General features: G+C 43.8%; 1 protein-coding gene and 1 long non-coding RNA gene across 2 annotated transcripts; one reads left to right on the top strand and one right to left on the bottom strand.

The window, feature by feature from the left end:
- Nucleotides 1–1305: 1305 nt before the first annotated feature.
- On the top strand, nt 1306–19848 carry LOC118494099. The gene is made up of 3 exons (XR_004896157.1): nt 1306–1866; nt 9762–9766; nt 19837–19848. It is a non-coding gene; the product is annotated as an uncharacterized LOC118494099 (long non-coding RNA).
- Nucleotides 7561–10435, bottom strand: gh1 (growth hormone 1). The gene is made up of 6 exons (XM_031318542.2): nt 10338–10435; nt 10054–10187; nt 9381–9497; nt 8577–8720; nt 8230–8376; nt 7561–7835 (listed from the first exon to the last, which is right to left on the bottom strand). The coding sequence occupies exons 1-6, from the start codon at nt 10345–10347 to the stop codon at nt 7773–7775; spliced, it is 615 nt and encodes a 204-aa protein (XP_031174402.1). The 5' UTR covers nt 10348–10435; the 3' UTR covers nt 7561–7772.
- Nucleotides 19849–21772: the final 1924 nt, after the last annotated feature.

The following is a 21772-nucleotide window of genomic DNA, read 5'->3' as shown; positions in this document are numbered from 1 at the left end:
TGAGAGCCATGTGTTCCTTTTGTTTGGTTAGCTTCATAGCTAAAATTTGGTTAGTAATTCTCTCTGGGCCTTTTCTGGGTTTTGTTTAGGTGGGAGTCCTCTCCTGTTGAGGCTTATCAGCGAGTGCCAATAGGAGGCTCGTGGTGTTTTTGTTTTAGGTGGCAGTGAACGTGGGTAGAGCTTCCCTTTTCCCTTTTCCCCTACATCGGCTCGGGAGCACCTCCGTGGATGTGAGGGGGGGCCGCCAGGTTCTGGTTGTCTTTTCCACTCCACTGGTTTTGTGTGCATAAAACCCCACCACATGTGACTGCACGAAGACCAGGGGCCAGTTAGTTAGTTGTTTTTGGAGGATAGTGGGGTGTGGCTCCTGTCCTTAAACCCAGATTGGCAGCAGGTGAGGTGTGTATTTTTTTTTTTTCTCCAGCATTTGTAATAGTTGTGTTGGTTGAGGAAAATGTCTTCTATTTTGAGTAGTTTTGTTCAAGCTCCTTCAGAGGTAGCTTTAGAGTTGTGTACTAAGGAGCAGTTAATTGAAATTGCTGACCATTATCAGATTGAGATTGCTGATAAAAAACTTAAAGAGACTGTTAAGGCTGGATTAAAACAGGGTCTTAGGGAAGAAGGTGTTCTTTGGGGTCAGTCTGCTAGTAGTGAGGGTGCAAGTTTTCAGTCTAGCCCTTCATTAACTTTTGAACAGCAGAGGGAGTTGTTGCAAATGCAGTTAGAAATAGCGCGATTACGAAATGTTAATGGTCCAGAAGGAGTACCACAGTTTGATGTTTCACAGAATCATCAATCAAAGCAGTTCTGAAGGTCTACGAGCTTGTGCCGGAGGCATATCGTCAACGTTTTCGTTATAGGGAAAAGCTAGATTCACAAACCTATTCTGAGTTTGTTCGCGATTTGACTTCTGCATTTAATCGTTGGTGCAGAGCTTCTGAAGTTAGTACTTTTGAGGGTCTGTCTAACTTGATTGTGTTAGAACAGTTCAAAGATTCAGTGTCTGACCAGGTTGCTACATACATTAATGAACGTAAAGTTAAGTCTCCAAGTGATGCAGCAGTCCTTGCAGATGAGTACAGGTTAACACATAAAAGTCATTTTGAGTCAAACAGTGACATGCACTATAAAAATAACTTTACTCCTAGGTATAGTAGGTCATCTTTTTCTGGAGCTTTGTTCCAAAGGCCTCAGCAGAAGTTTGGTTCTGGGGGGCCTAAAACACCGGTTAATGCTAATACGTGTCGCTATTGTTTAGCTGTAGGACATTGGAAGGAAGCTTGTCCTGTACTTAAATTAAAAAAGTTAGGTCAAGTTAAATCTGCTGTGATGGCAGTTCCTGTTACAGCCTCTGACCACCAGGGTGAGCTTTTTCAGCCAATAGTTGAGTTTGGTTCTGAGTCTTCCCAATGTGATTTTTCAGCCTTTATTTCAGATGGTGTAGTGTCTTTGGTAGATGGCAACCAAAATGTTCCAATTAAGATCTTAAGAGACACTGGAGCTTTAGATTCTTTTCTGGTGGAATCTGTTTTGCCGTTCTCTAAGGAGTCTGATACTGGCAGTTGTGTATTGATACGTGGCATGGGATTAGTTCCATTCGTCTCTCCTTTACATGACGTTACCCTTAAATGTGGTCTGGTAGAGGGTGATGTAGCTGTTGGGGTTAGACCCCAGTTGCCAGTAGAGGAAGTCCACATGATTTTGGGGAATGACTTGGCAGGTAGTAAGGTGTGGGCAGATGGCAGAATAAACATCTTTAAGAAGCAAGCTTCAGTACCCCCTGTAAAGGTATCTCCAGATTGCAATTGTGTGTCTCCGGAGGTATTTCCGGGTTGTGCTGTTACCCGCTCTGCTTCACGCAAGGAGGTTGAGAGTAAGCCAGAAAGTTTTGAGTTGCCAGTTAAACTCCAAATAGAACAGTTGACTAGTTCTAGAGAGTCATTGATAGCTGAGCAAAAGGCCGATACTACCTTGGCGGATTTGTTGGATAAAGCTGTGCCTGATTCAGTGGTGAGGAATAGTGCTCAGTGTTATTTTTTTCTTTAGGGGCTGTTGGTCAGGAAATGGGTTCCACACTGTGATCAGGGTCTAGGTGAACCAGTTTTTCAGCTAGTTGTACCTACTACTTTGTGAAATAAAGTGTTGCAAACTTCACATGGTGACGTGGCAGGTCACATGGGTGTTCGGAAAACGTATGATCGCATACTCCGTTATTTTTTCTGGCCACGTTTAAAGCGGGATGTAGCTCAGTTTATTAAAACTTGTCATACATGTCAGTGCACAAGCAAGCCAAACCAGGTGGTAAAGCCAGCTCCTTTGTATCCAATACCAGCCATAGGGCAACCTTTTGAGCATCTTATTATCGATTGTGTTGGGCCTTTACCACGGTCCAAGTCAGATCATAACTACTTATTAACTGCGATGTGTCAAGCAACTAGATATCCGGCAGCTTTTGCCTTGCGTACCATAACTTCAAAATCAGTAGTTAAAGCATTAACTCAATTTATTTCAACATTTGGAATTCCAAAAATCATCCAGTCAGATCAGGGGTCCAACTTTACCTCCCATTTATTTGCTCAGGTTCTTAAACAGCTTAAAGTTAAACATAACAAGTCTACGGCGTTCCATGCTCAGAGCCAGGGAGTTTTGGAACGTTTTCATCAAACATTAAAGTCTTTGCTTCGTTCATACTGTACAGAACTGTCTGCGGATTGGGAGGAGGGGTTACCTTGGCTGCTACTGGCTGCTCGTGAAGTAGTGCAGGAAAGCACAGGGTTCAGCCCAAATGACTTAGTGTTTGGTCATAAGGTGCGTGGGCCTTTAGCAGTGTTGCAGGATGGTTGTTTGCCTGAGGAACCACCTCGGAACCTTATTGACTATGTAAATGGTTTTAGGTTGAAGTTGTATAGGGCTGGTGAACTGGCGAAAGATGAACTAAAATGTTCTCAAACGAAGATGAAACTGAGATATGACGGACAGACTGAGCTGCGCAAGTTTAGTTCCGGTGATCGTGTACTCGCTCTTTTGCCTCTTGTAAGTTCACCTTTTCAGGCAAAATACTGTGGTCCTTTTACTGTGTTACGCAAAGTGTCAGATTTGAACTATCTTATTGAAACCCCTGGTCGTAGGAAGTCCTCTAAATTATGCCATGTGAACCTGTTAAAATGTTATCACTCCCGCGATCAAAGTAAAGATGACGGCACTCCAGTGGGGAGGTCAGCGTTGATGGCTGCTCCAGTCAGTGCATCTTGCGGTTTTAACTTTGTGGAGGGGCATGAAGAGGAGGATGTTCGTGTTTCGGATGAGGTCTTGCAAGGTCGGTTGAAAAATTCCCAGACTTTGCAAAACCTTGGGGTTTTGGTAGATCATTTAGACTCTGAGAAACGTGATGAAGTGGTAGCTCTTATTAGAAACTACCCTGGTTTGTTTTCTGACACTCCATCGCAAACCCATTTAATTGAGCATGACATAGACATCGGAGATGCTAGGCCTATCAAACAGAGATTTTATCGTGTATCTGAGGAGAAGAGACTGCAATTGGAAACAGAGGTACAGTATATGTTGGACAATGGTATTGCTGAGCCATGTTGTTCAAGTTGGGCTTCGCCTTGTCTTCTGGTAAAAAAGTCTGATTCCACTTTCAGACCCTGCACTGATTATAGAAAAGTTAACAATGTTACTAAAGCAGACCTTTACCCTCTTCCTAGGATGGAGGACTGTATTGATCAAGTTGGGTCAGCAAAGTATGTTGGCAAATTTGATCTTTTAAAGGGATATTGGCAGGTACCCCTTACAAAAAGAGCTTGTGAAATTGCTGCTTTTATAATTCCATCTGGTTTGTTCTCATATACAGTGATGCCCTTTGGTTTGCGCAATGCTCCAGCCACCTTCCAAAGGCTGATGAATCGGGTGGTCTCAGGTCTGGAAGGGTGTGCCGTGTATTTGGACGACGTGGTTGTCTACTCCGATACCTGGGAGGAGCATGTTTGGAGAGTGCAAGCCTTGTTCGAAAGACTGGTGTGGGCCAGGTTGACTGTTAATTTGGCAAAGTGTGAGTTTGCCAAGGCTACAGTCACATACCTAGGCAAGGTTGTTGGTCAGGGGTTTGTCTGTCCCGTGGAAGCCAAGGTCCAGGCTGTGAAGCAGTTTCCACAGCCTTCCACAAAGAAAGAACTGATGCGCTTCCTGGGAATGACGGGGTACTACCGTGCTTTCTGTAAAAAAATTTCGGTAGTAGTGTCCCCACTGACCAACCTGTTGAAGGCCAAGGTTGAATTTATCTGGTCCACCCAGTGTCAAGAGGCATTTGATGCAGTTAAGGCTCTTTTGTGTTTGGCACCTGTGTTGGCAGCGCCGAATTTTGGGAAACCTTTGAAATTGCAGGTAGATGCCAGTCAAATCGGTGCCGTGGCTGTGCTTCTCCAGGAAAATGATGACAATGTTGAGTGTCCAGTCAGTTTCTTCTCCCGGAAATTTAATAAGTATCAGGAAAACTATTCTGTAATTGAAAAGGAGGCTTTAGGTCTCATTTGGGCTTTACAGCACTTCGAGGTCTATGTTGGTTCCGGTTTGACCCATTTAACTGTGTTCACTGACCACAATCCACTCATTTTTCTGAAGTCCTTGCAAAATCCCAACCAGCGCCTGATGCGTTGGGCTTTGTTCCTGCAACCATTCAACCTTGATATTAGACACATTAGTGGTAGGGATAATATCATTGCTGATGCTCTGTCCCGTGCTCCTTTAACCTAGTTTGTATTTTCTCTCTGATGACCCCTGCGGGCTGTCTGCGTTTTATCTTTTTTTTTTTTTTTTCTATTAAGTTGCTCCCTAGGTTTTAGGGTTGCTGAGTTTGGGGGGCGGACAGTCAGCCTGGGGACACGGGGCGATTGCTAGGAACCGGGACTGGATTTTTTTATTTTTTTTTTATTTTTTGGGGAATGTTTGAATAGGTTGGGCCAAATTTTGGGCTGAGGGTGGGACCCTCATTTTAAGGGGTGTTACGGCCCCTCCTCTGCATTGTAGGGGAGGTTCCTCCTGCAGGCAGAGGAGGGTCGTTAGTGATTGGAGCCACCTGGGCTCAGGGTATTTAAACTGCTTCTAACCACTCTTCTCTCTCTCTCTGCTCCTCCAGGTATGATCCTGTTGTTTGTTCCTTTATAGTTTTATTTAGTTTTCACTCTGTCATCTTCATACACACAGATTTACTCATTCATGCACTTGACATACACCTTACATTATGACATGCTCATACTTCATTCCTTTTTCTTTGTTTAAAGTTAATTGCTTTGATTTACAATAAAATATCTTGATTGGCCTATACTTGTTGTTGGCGTCTCCTCATTCTTTGCCACAGGCTGTGAGCCGGCTTGTGACAAACCCTTTTCCTCAGTGTGGCCTGTTAGTACATACCTCGCCATGCTTTTACCTCAGTGTGGCATGTTTGTACATACCTCGCCATGCTGTTCCTCAGTGTGGCCTGTTAGTACATACCTCGCCATGCTTTTACCTCAGTGTGGCATGTTTGTACATACCTCGCCATGCTTTTCCTCAGTGTGGCCTGTTAGTACATACCTCGCCATGCTTTTACCTCAGTGTGGCCTGTTAGTACATACCTCGCCATGCTTTTACCTCAGTGTGGCCTGTTAGTACATACCTCGCCATGCTTTTACCTCAGTGTGGCCTGTTAGTACATACCTCGCCATGCTTTTACCTCAGTGTGGCCTGTTAGTACATACCTCGCCATGCTTTTACCTCAGTGTGGCCTGTTAGTACATACCTCGCCATGCTTTTACCTCAGTGTGGCATGTTTGTACATACCTCGCCATGCTTTTCCTCAGTGTGGCCTGTTAGTACATACCTCACCATGCTTTTACCTCAGTGTGGCCTGTTAATACATACCTCGCCATGCTTTTACCTCAGTGCAGCCTGTTAGTACATACCTCGCCATGTTTTTACCTCAGTGCGGCCTGTTAGTACATACCTCGCCATGCTTTTACCTCAGTGTGGCCTGTTTGTACATACCTCGTCATGCTTTTACCTCAGTGTGGCCTGTTAGTACATACCTCGCCATGCTTTTACCTCAGTGTGGCCTGTTTGTACATACCTCGCCATGCTTTTACTTCAGTGTGGCCTGTTAGTACATACCTCGCAATGCTTTTACCTCAGTGTGGCCTGTTAGTACATACCTCGCCATGCTTTTACCTCAGTGTGGCCTGTTAGTACATACCTCACCATGCTGTTACCTCAGTGTGGCCTGTTAGTACATACCTCGCCATGCTTTTACCTCAGTGTGGCCTGTTAGTACATACCTCGCCATGCTGTTACCTCAGTGTGGCCTGTTAGTACATACCTCGCCATGCTTTTACCTCAGTGTGGCCTGTTAGTACATACCTCGCCATGCTTTTACCTCAGTGTGGCCTGTTAGTACATACCTCGCCATGCTGTTACCTCAGTGTGGCCTGTTAGTACATACCTCGCCATGCTGTTACCTCAGTGTGGCCTGTTTGTACATACCTCGCCATGCTTTTACCTCAGTGTGGCCTGTTAGTACATACCCCGCTAATATATTGAATGAATCAAAGTTGAACATGTGTCAGTGGCTTGTTGATCTTTACATTGTCAGTTCATTTCCTATCCTGGCCTGGCCTATCCTGGACACACACACACACACACACACACACACACACACACACACACCACACACCACACACCACACACACTGGCCTGGCCTGGGAAACACATTCATAGGGCTTGATAAAGTACTTATTGGACTTTAACTCATCATTGGACATACAATAATGAGCACAGCTGTCCTCAATTAAGGTCATCGTGTACATCTCATCTCTTGATTTTCCTGCATCCACAGTGTATGTGTGTGTGTGTTTGTGTGTGTGTATGTATGTGTGTGTGTGTGTATGTATGTGTGTGTGTCTGTTTGTGTGTGTGTGTGTGTGTGTGTGTGTATGTGTGTGTGTGTGTGTGTGTCTGTGTCTGTGCGCGCGCGCCAGTCGCGGGAGGAACTGAGCAGCAGCCCCGCCCACTGCAGGCAGCCGACAGGATTGAAACAGCAGCTGCTGACTTTAGAGTGAATAAACATCACAGTGTACATTGATGTTAAAATGTACACAGGTTGGCAGGACAGTCTGAAATGTTTTGCACGGTCTTTCGCTGTATGTTTTGTTGGTAAATGTGAGATGTTAGAGTCATACACGTCTCGTCTTCATATCAGTAACAAGGAAATGAATTTGGCGACGTGCGTGTGTCAACCTGTTCTCACTCCAGCTTGGTCATTGGCTCTCAGAGTTGCATGCTGATACAAAGTCTGGTCTAGGGGACTGCTGGGATTGGTTGAAGTCGTGGGAAACTCTGGTTATTGGTCAAATTTACGAGAAAGTTGCGGTGATTGGTCAAAATTGCGAGTAGCACTGAATTTGCGTTACTTGTTGCGATTGCGACATTGCTGGAGAGACTGTTCATTTGTGCATTGTGTTTCACAAGTTGCAAATTGATTGACTGCTTTAGCACCATATTTATGAATCAGAGACACAGAGACGCGCCTGAATGCAACACAGCTTTATTTCACACGCTGACAGTATGACATCACTTCCTGTTCTCATCAGAAAACATTTCATCATCAGCAAAGAAACACTAAAGCTAATGCTAACCCTAGTTAGCGGAGACAGATAACATGGAGGCTGGGCTACAGAGCACACAGGATGTGACATCTTCTACGGGGGTGGGGCTACGTGCCAGAGGGTGGAGGGGCGGGGCTACAGGGTGCAGTTAGCTTCTGGAGAGAGTCGACATTTCGCCACTGTCAGGTACGTCTCCACCTGCAAAACACAAACATCAGAGCCGCAGAGATTCATCTGTTAGTTGTCAACTATTAAATTAATCAACTATAAACTATTTTGATAATAATGTTTGAATTTACATCTGAGTTTATTTTATGTTGAAAACAACACATCTGTTCTCTTCACAGTTTGGAGTCGCTGCAGACGGTCTGAGAAACACTGTTTGGATTTTTAATTTAAAATAAGATATTTTACCAAATCTATTGGCTGACCACCAGGCGTCGCTCTGAGAGAAACAGCCAATTATTGTATTATTCTCATACCAAACAGTTAAATTCTAAAGTTTCATTCCTATAATAACAGACGGATACTTGGCGTCTGTGTGTCAATAAGTGTTTAGTTACAGTATTGTTAAAGTACCCCCCACCCCCACCTTGTGCATGTCTTTCTTGAAGCAGGCCAGCAGTTCATAGGTTCTGCGCAGTGACTCGTCGGCGCTCAGACTTTGGTAATAGTTTCCATACGGTGGCAGCTGCAGAGCTGAGCTGTCGGGGAAAAGCTCGGCGCCGTCCTCGCTGGCCTGCAGGGTCACATGGTTAGTCACATCATCAGTTATCTACAGGGTCACATGGTTAGTCACAGCCAGACTCACATTACTGTTGTGTATCTGTGTGTGTGTGTGTGTTTCTGTGTTTGTGTCTGTGTGTGTGTGTGTGTGTGTGTGTGTGTGTGTGTGTGTGTGTGTGTGTGTGTGTGTGTGTGAGTGAGTGTGAGTGTGACCTTGATGAGCAGCAGGATTCCTGTCTTCAGTTCCGACAGTTTGGGGGAAATCTGGTTTCTGGGAGCTGAACCTCCAGATAGAGAACGACTCGGAAACTCCCAGGACTCGACCAAACGATAGGAAATAGACAACAGCTTCAACACCTAGAACCAATCAGACAACAGCATCAACACCTAGAACCAATCAGGCAACAGCTTCAACACCTAGAACCAATCAGACAACAGCTTCAACACCAATGTGTTCACTTTGTACTGAACTCAGACAACATGGCTACCCGTGTATCAAAGCAGTGAAAGCTGTAGTAACATAGTTTATTAAATTAAATCAGTCGTACCCACAGTCCTGTCCAACTTCTATCTGTGGACATGTTGCTACGCTCTTTGTATGCACAGAAAATAGCGTATTGTTTTGTTATCAACAGGTATTGCTAACAATGGCTAACCTAACTAGACCTAACCCCACAGTGAAAATCTGACTTGTTTGGGACACAATCAACTCGGGTGTGTCGTCATTCTCAGCTCCGGCATCTGAGTTCCCAGGTAAATGGACTGCACGCACCACAAGAGTCTGGTTCTACCTAAGGTTTCAGTCTGCTTAAAGGAAGTTGTTCCTCGCTGCTTTCGCACCAAATGTTTGCTCTCTGTAAATGATAGTGTGGTATAGACCTACTCAATTTGTAATGTGTCCTCAGATAACTCCTGTTAGGATCTGACACTATAAATAATAATAATAATAATAATAATAATAATAATAATAATAATAATAATAATAATAATAATAATAGTGTTGTGTGGTCCTCTCACAGAGCTGCGTTGTGTCTCGTGTTTGTCGATGGGGCTGATGATGTAATCAGAGTTGCAGAAATCCTGCAGGAAGATTTTGTTGAGTTGACGCTGCTCCTCCGTCTGCAGAGAGCTCTCCTAATAAACACAAACACACAGTTATAGAAACAGTTAAACACATTATACACACAAATATACACAGTATATACACAGTTATACACACAGTTATACACACAAATACAAAGAGTCTGGATCAACACAAGAACAATTTCCACCTTCCTCTCTCATCTGTGTTTCTGTTCTCAAACTCAACGACCTTGTAGCTAGAGAGCCTCATGCTGAAAATATCAAGTTATGAAGAAGTTTAGATCATTTCCTCTCTAACTGGGAGGTTTTATAAAGAATATGTTAGATCATTTCCTCTCTAACTGGGAGGTTTCATAAAGAATATGTTAGCTACTGTCGCTGCATCTGGAGCTCAGTGCCACCCAGGACCATTGTGATTGGTTTAAAGAAATGCCAATAAACCAGGAGAGTTTAGTCTCCTATCCCAGAATGCATCTGTGGTGTAGCCAGACCTTACTGCACAGCGCTGTGGAGGTATAGCTGGACATGAGAGACTACAGACACAGTAACAGATACAGTTAGACACAGTTAATGAGGTTTTTTTCTCTGCGAGCTGACGTAGACTCACAAAGTCGGAGAAGAGTCTCTGAGCAAGCAGGTGGAGGTGCTGAACTCTGCTGACGGCGATGGAGAACAGACGCTGGCCGTCTGTGATTGGCTGAGAGGACACGCCCAAAGACAGCAGCGACAGCAGGAGGACGGCTGAGAGACAGACAGGTGGGGGACAGACAGGTGAGACAGACAGACAGACAGACAGACAGATAGGGGAGTAGAACAGAATAAAGTAAAATAAAAATGAAAATTAAATGAGTGTGGTCAGTGTTAATGAAACCAGTGATCTTCATATCTTGCCTCTTTCCATGGCTGGTTCTGGTTGAGTTCTGGTTGAGTTCTGGTTGATCTGATCTGAGTTCAGTGGTTCAGCTTTCTGATGTTTCCAGCTCACAGTTTTGTGGTTTTATAGAAGAAAACTTGATGATTAAATTCATCAACAGAAACATGAAACGAACAAACAACCACCGAGTGTGTGTGTGTGTGTGTGTGTGTGTGTGTGTGTGTGTGTGTGTGTGTGTGTCTGTGAGTGTCTGTGTGTGTGTGTGTGTGTGTGTGTGTGTGTATGTGTGTGTGTGTGTGTGTGTGTGTGTGTGTGTGTGTGTGTTGACCTCTATTTAACACCTTAATAATAATATTCACAGAAAATAAAAATGACGGTTAAATGGATTTCCAGGTCAAAATATTCCAATGAGTCAAAGTGATGTGGGAAGGAAACTTCATAATTTATTAATGTAACAACATGTTGAGAGTGATGATACTTCAGACAGAATTAAAACATACAAACTTACAAATAGAAAAACAATCTTTACCCGAATAAGGAAAATAAACAAGGTAAAATCAGTATTAGTGATTCCTTAACAAATTTACAAAAATACCTCCATTAAAAACTGTATATTTAATATTCTGTTCATATAAGAACACACAAGACTGTCCTCTAAAAAACGCCCCCAGAAGTTGTTTTGTTTAATATTTAGGTTTCTACTGGTGGCACCCTCCTTACCAGATGCCCGAACCACCTCAACTGGCTCCTTTCGACGCAAAGGAGCAGTGGCTCTACTCCGAGCTCCTCACGGATGACTGAGCTTCTCACCCTATCTCTAAGGGAGACGCCAGCCACCCTCCTGCGGAAACTCATTTTGGCAGCTTGTACCCTGGATCTTGTTCTTTCGGTCATGACCCAGCATTCATGACCATAGGTGAGGGTAGGAATGAAAACTGACTGGTAGATCAAGAGCACAATGCTAAGCGCTGGAACCATAACAACAACCACTTTTACAATTTCCGTCTCCCATTTCATCACTAAATTCACTTCAGGTCAAGACGCTCTACTTCTGAGATGCTCCCGGTGTGGTATGACTCTTGGCGGAGGACGGAACAAAACTGTGGCACAGATGCCCATAGCACAGATGCCTGGTGGAAAATCTGGGTTAGATAGATTAATTTGGCAGATGCAGCTGACTGCAGGGTTGTAGTCAAGACCACCTTTGTCAAGTCCAAGACAAGGACTAGTCGAGACTAAGTCAAGACTGAGTCCAAAGAGGTTTGAGTCCAAGACAAGACCAAGTCCAAAAAGGTTTTAGTCTGAGTCAAGACCGAGTCCAGGACAGTATTTTAAAAGTTTACTTAACCATAACGTTAACGTTAATGTGAGCGTTCATTTGTAAAAAGACTGCGCACAACCACAGTGTAATACAATACATGATAACCAATCGTGTATACCATAATCATTTGATTTGTTTTACCTCATGAAACCAATAATACCAGACATAAGTTATGACAACTTTATGTCCAAGAACATTACCTTTATCTTCCGCTATGTTAGCTAATGTTAACGTTAACACATAGATAAGGCTAAGCAGCTCCTAGCTCTGCAGTTAACTTACCGCAATGTTTGATTCCTCTGCAGGTGTCTTATGAAGTTTGACGTTGTCCCACAGGTTTCCGAAATTGTTGCTTTGCAGAATTTGCAGTCTGCCCTGTGTTTCTTTTTAAGCGCAGTGCTGAGAAATTCCTGGTGATTTCTATAACCAAATTTGATTATGGCAGAATTGGCGGACATCTTCGTTTGTTACAGTGTGTGTGAATCAATGAAAATGAATGGCAATAACGTTAGCAGGGCACGCAGATGCAGGGTGTGCAAAGATAATCTAGCGTGTGATGGGTTATCAGGTGGCCAGTGTTTCACTTTCCCTCCAATATTATTATAAACATAATAAAGACATCTGGACTCGGTCGAGACCAAAAGCCATATTTGGCAAGACAAGTGGCAGAGACCGAGACAAGTCCAAGTCCAAATACCAGCGAGTCCGAGACAAGTCCAATACCATAGAAAAACCGTATCTAGTAGAGTACTACAGCCCTGGCTGCCTGTCTCAGTGTTAGTTAACAGACTGTCTCAGACTGTATCAGTGTTAGTTAACAGACTGTCTCAGACTGTCTCAGTGTTAGTTAACAGACTGTCTCAGACTGTCTCAGTGTTAGTTAACAGACTGTCTCAGTGTTAGTTAACAGACTGTCTCAGTGTTAGTTAACAGACTGTCTCAGTGTTAGTTAACAGACTGTCTCAGTGTTAGTTAACAGACTGTCTCAGACTGTCTCAGTGTTAGTTAACAGACTGTCTCAGTGTTAGTTAACAGACTGTCTCAGACTGTATCAGTGTTAGTTAACAGACTGTATCAGACTGTCTCAGTGTTAGTTAACAGACTGTATCAGTGTTAGTTAACAGACTGTCTCAGTGTTAGTTAACAGACTGTCTCAGTGTTAGTTAACAGACTGTATCAGTGTTAGTTAACAGACTGTCTCAGTGTTAGTTAACAGACTGTCTCAGTATTAGTTAACAGACTGTCTCAGTGTTAGTTAACAGACTGTCTCAGTGTTAGTTAACAGACTGTATCAGTGTTAGTTAACAGACTCTATCAGTGTTAGTTAACAGACTGTCTCAGTGTTAGTTAACAGACTGTCTCAGTATTAGTTAACAGACTGTCTCAGTGTTAGTTAACAGACTGTCTCAGTGTTAGTTAACAGACTGTATCAGTGTTAGTTAACAGACTGTCTCAGACTGTATCAGTGTTAGTTAACAGACTGTATCAGTGTTAGTTAACAGACTGTCTCAGTGTTAGTTAACAGACTGTCTCAGTATTAGTTAACAGACTGTCTCAGTGTTAGTTAACAGACTGTATCAGTGTTAGTTAACAGACTGTCTCAGTATTAGTTAACAGACTGTCTCAGTGTTAGTTAACAGACTGTCTCAGTGTTAGTTAACAGACTGTATCAGTGTTAGTTAACAGACTGTCTCAGTGTTAGTTAACAGACTGTCTCAGTATTAGTTAACAGACTGTCTCAGTGTTAGTTAACAGACTGTCTCAGTGTTAGTTAACAGACTGTATCAGTGTTAGTTAACAGACTCTATCAGTGTTAGTTAACAGACTGTCTCAGTGTTAGTTAACAGACTGTCTCAGTATTAGTTAACAGACTGTCTCAGTGTTAGTTAACAGACTGTCTCAGTGTTAGTTAACAGACTGTATCAGTGTTAGTTAACAGACTGTCTCAGACTGTATCAGTGTTAGTTAACAGACTGTATCAGTGTTAGTTAACAGACTGTCTCAGTGTTAGTTAACAGACTGTCTCAGTATTAGTTAACAGACTGTCTCAGTGTTAGTTAACAGACTGTATCAGTGTTAGTTAACAGACTGTCTCAGTGTTAGTTAACAGACTGTCTCAGTATTAGTTAACAGACTGTCTCAGTGTTAGTTAACAGACTGTCTCAGTGTCAGTTAACAGACTGTATCAGTGTTAGTTAACAGACTGTATCAGTGTTAGTTAACAGACTGTCTCAGACTGTATCAGTGTTAGTTAACAGACTGTCTCAGTGTTAGTTAACAGACTGTCTCAGACTGTCTCAGACTGTCTCAGTGTTAGTTAACAGAATGTATCAGTGTTAGTTAACAGACTGTATCAGTGTTAGTTAACAGACTGTCTCAGTGTTAGTTAACAGACTGTATCAGTGTTAGTTAACAGACTGTCTCAGTGTTAGTTAACAGACTGTCTCAGTGTTAGTTAACAGACTGTCTCAGACTGTCTCAGTGTTAGTTAACAGACTGTCTCAGACTGTCTCAGTGTTAGTTAACAGACTGTCTCAGTGTTAGTTAACAGACTGTCTCAGTGTTAGTTAACAGACTGTCTCAGACTGTCTCAGTGTTAGTTAACAGACTGTCTCAGTGTTAGTTAACAGACTGTATCAGTTAGTTAACAGACTGTAGCAGTGCTAGTTAACAGACTGTATCAGTGTTAGTTAACAGACTGTCTCAGACTGTCTCAGTGTTAGTTAACAGACTGTCTCAGTGTTAGTTAACAGACTGTATCAGTGTTAGTTAACAGACTGTCTCAGACTGTCTCAGTGTTAGTTAACAGACTGTCTCAGACTGTATCAGTGTTAGTTAACAGACTGTCTCAGTGTTAGTTAACAGACTGTATCAGTGTTAGTTAACAGACTGTATCAGTGTTAGTTAACAGACTGTCTCAGACTGTATCAGTGTTAGTTAACAGACTGTCTCAGTGTTAGTTAACAGACTGTATCAGTGTTAGTTAACAGACTGTATCAGTGTTAGTTAACAGACTGTCTCAGACTGTATCAGTGTTAGTTAACAGACTGTATCAGTGTTAGTTAACAGACTGTCTCAGACTGTCTCAGTGTTAGTTAACAGACTGTCTCAGACTGTATCAGTGTTAGTTAACAGACTGTCTCAGTGTTAGTTAACAGACTGTCTCAGACTGTCTCAGTGTTAGTTAACAGACTGTCTCAGTGTTAGTTAACAGACTGTATCAGTGTTAGTTAACAGACTGTCTCAGACTGTCTCAGTGTTAGTTAACAGACTGTCTCAGACTGTCTCAGACTGTCTCAGTGTTAGTTAACAGACTGTCTCAGACTGTCTCAGTGTTAGTTAACAGACTGTCTCAGACTGTCTCAGTGTTAGTTAACAGACTGTCTCAGTGTTAGTTAACAGACTGTCTCAGACTGTCTCAGTGTTAGTTAACAGACTGTCTCAGACTGTCTCAGTGTTAGTTAACAGACTGTCTCAGTGTTAGTTAACAGACTGTCTCAGTGTTAGTTAACAGACTGTATCAGTTAGTTAACAGACTGTAGCAGTGCTAGTTAACAGACTGTATCAGTGTTACTTAACAGACTGTCTCAGTGTTAGTTAACAGACTGTCTCAGACTGTCTCAGTGTTAGTTAACAGACTGTCTCAGTGTTAGTTAACAGACTGTCTCAGACTGTCTCAGTGTTAGTTAACAGACTGTCTCAGACTGTCTCAGTGTTAGTTAACAGACTGTCTCAGTGTTAGTTAACAGACTGTCTCAGTGCTAGTTAACAGACTGTATCAGTGTTACTTAACAGACTGTCTCAGTGTTAGTTAACAGACTGTCTCAGACTGTCTCAGTGTTAGTTAACAGACTGTCTCAGTGTTAGTTAACAGACTGTATCAGTTAGTTAACAGACTATAGCAGTGCTAGTTAACAGACTGTATCAGTGTTAGTTAACAGACTGTCTCAGACTGTCTCAGTGTTAGTTAACAGACTGTCTCAGTGTTAGTTAACAGACTGTCTCAGACTGTCTCAGTGTTAGTTAACAGACTGTCTCAGACTGTATCAGTGTTAGTTAACAGACTGTCTCAGTGTTAGTTAACAGACTGTCTCAGTGTTAGTTAACAGACTGTATCAGTGTTAGTTAACAGACTGTATCAGTGTTAGTTAACAGACTGTATCAGTGTTAGTTAACAGACTGTCTCAGACTGTCTCAGACTGTCTCAGTGTTAGTTAACAGACTGTATCAGTGTTAGTTAACAGACTGTATCAGTGTTAGTTAACAGACTGTATCAGTGTTAGTTAACAGACTGTATTAGTGTTAGGTAACACTGAGGTTAAAGAGATGAAGCTGTTTGTTGTGTCACTCTGCTGGTTAACATGCATCTGATCTCTGTGCTCAGATCGGTTTCACGGAGCGTTGAATACATTCAGTTTCCTGTGTGATGTGACTCCTCACATCAGACTCTGAATAAATTCATCAAACATCTGACTCTGTTTTCTAAAAGTGGAAGGTGTTTTACATGTTAACATCAGCAGCATGTTTCCACTGAAACACAGAACATACACTTTAAATATTCAAACGATTCCTCCAACACATCTCCACTGATCTCTGTTGAGCTGCAACTATCGACTATTAATCTGTGGATTATTTCCTCAATGAATGGATTAGTTGTCTGGTCTCTAAAATTAAGTTTGGGAAACTAAATGTCTTCAGTACATGTCAAGTACAAACATCAGATATCAGATCAGATCTTAAATGTCTAACTACACGGAGGCACTGGGAAAACATGCACACAACACGCAGACACGGGGAGAACACGCAAACTACAGGCAGACACGGGGAAAACATGCAGAGTACACACAGCCACAAGGAGAACATGCAAACTACACGCAGACACGGGGAGAACATACAAACTACACGGAGACACGGGCAGAACATGCAAACTACACACAGACACGGGGAGAACATGTAAACTACACACAGACACGAGGAGAACATGCAAACTACACAGAGACACAGGGAGAACATGCAAACTACACGCAGACACGGGGAGAACATGCAAACTACACACAGACACGGGGAGAACATGCAAACTACACGCAGACACGAGAACACGCAAACTACAGGCAAACCCAGGGAAAACATGCAAACGACACGCAGACACGGGGAGAACATGCAAACTACACGCAGACACGGGGAGAACATGAAAACTACACGCAGACACGGGGAGAACATGCAAACTACACACAGACACGGGGAGAACATGCAAACTACACGCAGACACGAGAACACGCAAACTACAGGCAAACCCAGGGAAAACATGCAAACGACACGCAGACACGGGGAGAACATGCAAACTACACGCAGACACGGGGAGAACATGCAAACTACACGCAGACACGAGAACACGCAAACTACAGGCAAACCCAGGGAAAACATGCAAACGACACGCAGGCACGGGGAGAACATGCAAACTACACGCAGACACGGGGAGAACATGCAAACTACACACAGACACGGGGAGAACATGCAAACTAAACTCAGACATGGGGAGAACATGTAAACTACACGGAGACACAGGGAGAACATGCAAACTACACACAGACACAGGGAGAAAATATAAACTACACACAGACACGGGAGAACATGCAAACTACACACAGACACAGGGAGAAAATATAAACTACACAGACACGGGAGAACATGCAAACTACACACAGACACAGGGAGAACATGCAAACTACACCAGACACGAGGAGAAAATGCAAATTACACGCAGACACAAGGAGAACATGCAAACTACACGCAGACACGGGGAGAACATGTAAACTACACGCAGACACGGGGCGAACATGTAAACTACACGCAGACACGGGGAGAACATGTAAACTACACGCAGACACGGGGAGAACATGTAAACTACAAGCAGACACGGGGAGAACATGCAAACTACACGCAGACACGAGGAGAAAATGCAAACTACACGCAGACACGAGGAGAACATGCAAACTACACACAGACACGGGGAGAACATGCAAACTACACGCAGACACGAGGAGAAAATGCAAACTACACGCAGACACGAGGAGAACATGCAAACTACACGCAGACATGAGGAGAACATGCAAACTACACAGAGACACGGGGAGAACATGCAAACTACACACAGACACGGGGAGAACATGCAAACTACACGCAGACATGGGGAAAACATACAAACTACACCCAGACACAAGGAGAACATGCAAACTACACAGAGACACGGGGAGAACATGCAATCTACACACAGACACGGGGAGAACATGCAAACTACACACAGACACGAGGAGAAAATGCAAACTACACGCAGACACGAGGAGAACATGCAAACTACATGCAGACATGAGGAGAACATGCAAACTACACAGAGACACGAGGAGAACATGCAAACTACACACAGACACGGGGAGAACATGCAAACTACATGCAGACACGGGGAGAACATGAAAACTACACGCAGACACGGTGAGAACATGCAAACTACACGCAGACACGGGGAGAACATGCAAACTATACTGAGACACGGGGAGAACATGCAAACTACACCAGACACGAAGGAGAACATGCAAACTACACGCAGACACGGGGAGAACATGCAAACTACACCAGACACGAGGAGAAAATGCAAACTACACGCAGACACAAGGAGAACATGCAAACTACACGCAGACACGGGGAGAACATGTAAACTACACGCAGACACGGGGAGAACATGTAAACTACATGCAGACACGGGGAGAACATGCAAACTACACGCAGACACGGGGAGAACATGCAAACTACACGCAGACACGGGGAGAACATGCAAACTACACGCAGACACGGGGAGAACATGCAAACTACACGCAGACACGGGGAGAACATGTAAACTACACACAGACACGGGGAGAACATGAAAACTACACGCAGACACGGTGAGAACATGCAAACTACACGCAGACACGGGGAGAACATGCAAACTACACACAGACACGAGGAGAAAATGCAAACTATACTGAGACACGGGGAGAACATGCAAACTACACCAGACACGAAGGAGAACATGCAAACTACACGCAGACACGGGGAGAACATGCAAACTACACGCAGACACGAGGAGAAAATGCAAACTACACGCAGACACAAGGAGAACATGCAAACTACACGCAGACACGGGGAGAACATGTAAACTACACGTAGACACGGGGAGAACATGTAAACTACACGCAGACACGGGGAGAACATGCAAACTACACGCAGACACGGGGAGAACATGTAAACTACACGCAGACACGGGGAGAACATGCAAACTACACGCAGACATGGGGAGAACATGCAAACTACACGCAGACACGGGGAGAACATGTAAACTACACACAGACACGGGGAGAACATGCAAACTATAAACAGACACAGGGAGAAAATGTAAACTACACACAGACACGAGGAGAACATGCAAACTACACACAGACACAGGGAGAACATGCAAACTACACACAGACACAGGGAGAAAATATAAACTACACACAGACACGGGAGAACATGCAAACTACACACAGACACAGGGAGAAAATATAAACTACACAGACACGGGAGAACATGCAAACTACACCAGACACGAGGAGAACATGCAAACTACACGCAGACACGGGGAGAACATGCAAACTACACCAGACACGAGGAGAAAATGCAAACTACACGCAGACACAGGGAGAACATGCAAACTACACGCAGACACGGGGAGAACATGTAAACTACACGCAGACACGGGGCGAACATGTAAACTACACGCAGACACGGGGAGAACATGTAAACTACACGCAGACACGGGGAGAACATGTAAACTACAAGCAGACACGGGGAGAACATGCAAACTACACGCAGACACGAGGAGAAAATGCAAACTACACGCAGACACGAGGAGAACATGCAAACTACACGCAGACACGGGGAAAACATACAAACTACACCCAGACACAAGGAGAACATGCAAACTACACAGAGACACGGGGAGAACATGCAATCTACACACAGACACGGGGAGAACATGCAAACTACACACAGACACGGGGAGAACATGCAAATTACACTACACGCAGACACGAGAACATGCAAACTACACACAGACACGAGGAGAACATGCAAGCTGCACGCAGAAACGAGGAGAACATGCAAACTATACACAGACACAGGGAGAAAATGTTAACTACACACAGACACGAGGAGAACATGCAAACTACACACAGACACAGGGAGAAAATATAAACTATACACAGACACAGGGAGAAAATGTAAACTACACACAGACACGAGGAGAACATGCAAACTACACACAGACACAGGGAGAAAATATAAACTACACACAGACACGGGGAGAACATGCAAACTACACACAGACACAGGGAGAAAATATAAACTACACACAGACACGGGAGAACATGCAAACTACACACAGACACAGGGAGAAAATATAAACTACACAGACACGGGAGAACATGCAAACTACACACAGACACGGGGAGAACATGCAAACTACACACAGACACAGGGAGAAAATGCAAACTACACGCAGACACGGGGAGAACATGTAAACTACACGTAGACACGGGGAGAACATGTAAACTACACGCAGACACGGGGAGAACATGCAAACTACACGCAGACACGGGGAGAACATGTAAACTACACGCAGACACGGGGAGAACATGCAAACTACACGCAGACATGGGGAGAACATGCAAACTATACGCAGACACGGGGAGAACATGTAAACTACACACAGACACGGGGAGAACATGCAAACTATAAACAGACACAGGGAGAAAATGTAAACTACACACAGACACGAGGAGAACATGCAAACTACACACAGACACAGGGAGAACATGCAAACTACACACAGACACAGGGAGAAAATATAAACTACACACAGACACGGGAGAACATGCAAACTACACACAGACACAGGGAGAAAATATAAACTACACAGACACGGGAGAACATGCAAACTACACCAGACACGAGGAGAACATGCAAACTACACGCAGACACGGGGAGAACATGCAAACTACACCAGACACGAGGAGAAAATGCAAACTACACGCAGACACAGGGAGAACATGCAAACTACACGCAGACACGGGGAGAACATGTAAACTACACGCAGACACGGGGCGAACATGTAAACTACACGCAGACACGGGGAGAACATGTAAACTACACGCAGACACGGGGAGAACATGTAAACTACAAGCAGACACGGGGAGAACATGCAAACTACACGCAGACACGAGGAGAAAATGCAAACTACACGCAGACACGAGGAGAACATGCAAACTACACGCAGACACGGGGAAAACATACAAACTACACCCAGACACAAGGAGAACATGCAAACTACACAGAGACACGGGGAGAACATGCAATCTACACACAGACACGGGGAGAACATGCAAACTACACACAGACACGGGGAGAACATGCAAATTACACTACACGCAGACACGAGAACATGCAAACTACACACAGACACGAGGAGAACATGCAAGCTGCACGCAGAAACGAGGAGAACATGCAAACTATACACAGACACAGGGAGAAAATGTTAACTACACACAGACACGAGGAGAACATGCAAACTACACACAGACACAGGGAGAAAATATAAACTATACACAGACACAGGGAGAAAATGTAAACTACACACAGACACGAGGAGAACATGCAAACTACACACAGACACAGGGAGAAAATATAAACTACACACAGACACGGGGAGAACATGCAAACTACACACAGACACAGGGAGAAAATATAAACTACACACAGACACGGGAGAACATGCAAACTACACACAGACACAGGGAGAAAATATAAACTACACAGACACGGGAGAACATGCAAACTACACACAGACACGGTGAGAACATGCAAACTACACACAGACACAGGGAGAAAATGCAAACTACACGCAGACACGGGGAGAACATGCAAACTACACATAGACACAGGGAGAACATGCAAACTACATGCAGACACGAGGAGAACATGCAAACTACACAGAGACATGGGGAGAACATGCAAACTACATGCAGACACGGGGAGAACATGCAAGTTATACACAGACAC

This window comes from Sander lucioperca, chromosome 21, assembly GCF_008315115.2.
Source record: "Sander lucioperca isolate FBNREF2018 chromosome 21, SLUC_FBN_1.2, whole genome shotgun sequence".
NCBI lineage: Eukaryota > Metazoa > Chordata > Actinopteri > Perciformes > Percidae > Sander > Sander lucioperca.
This window is presented reverse-complemented; position numbering and strand designations above follow the sequence as displayed.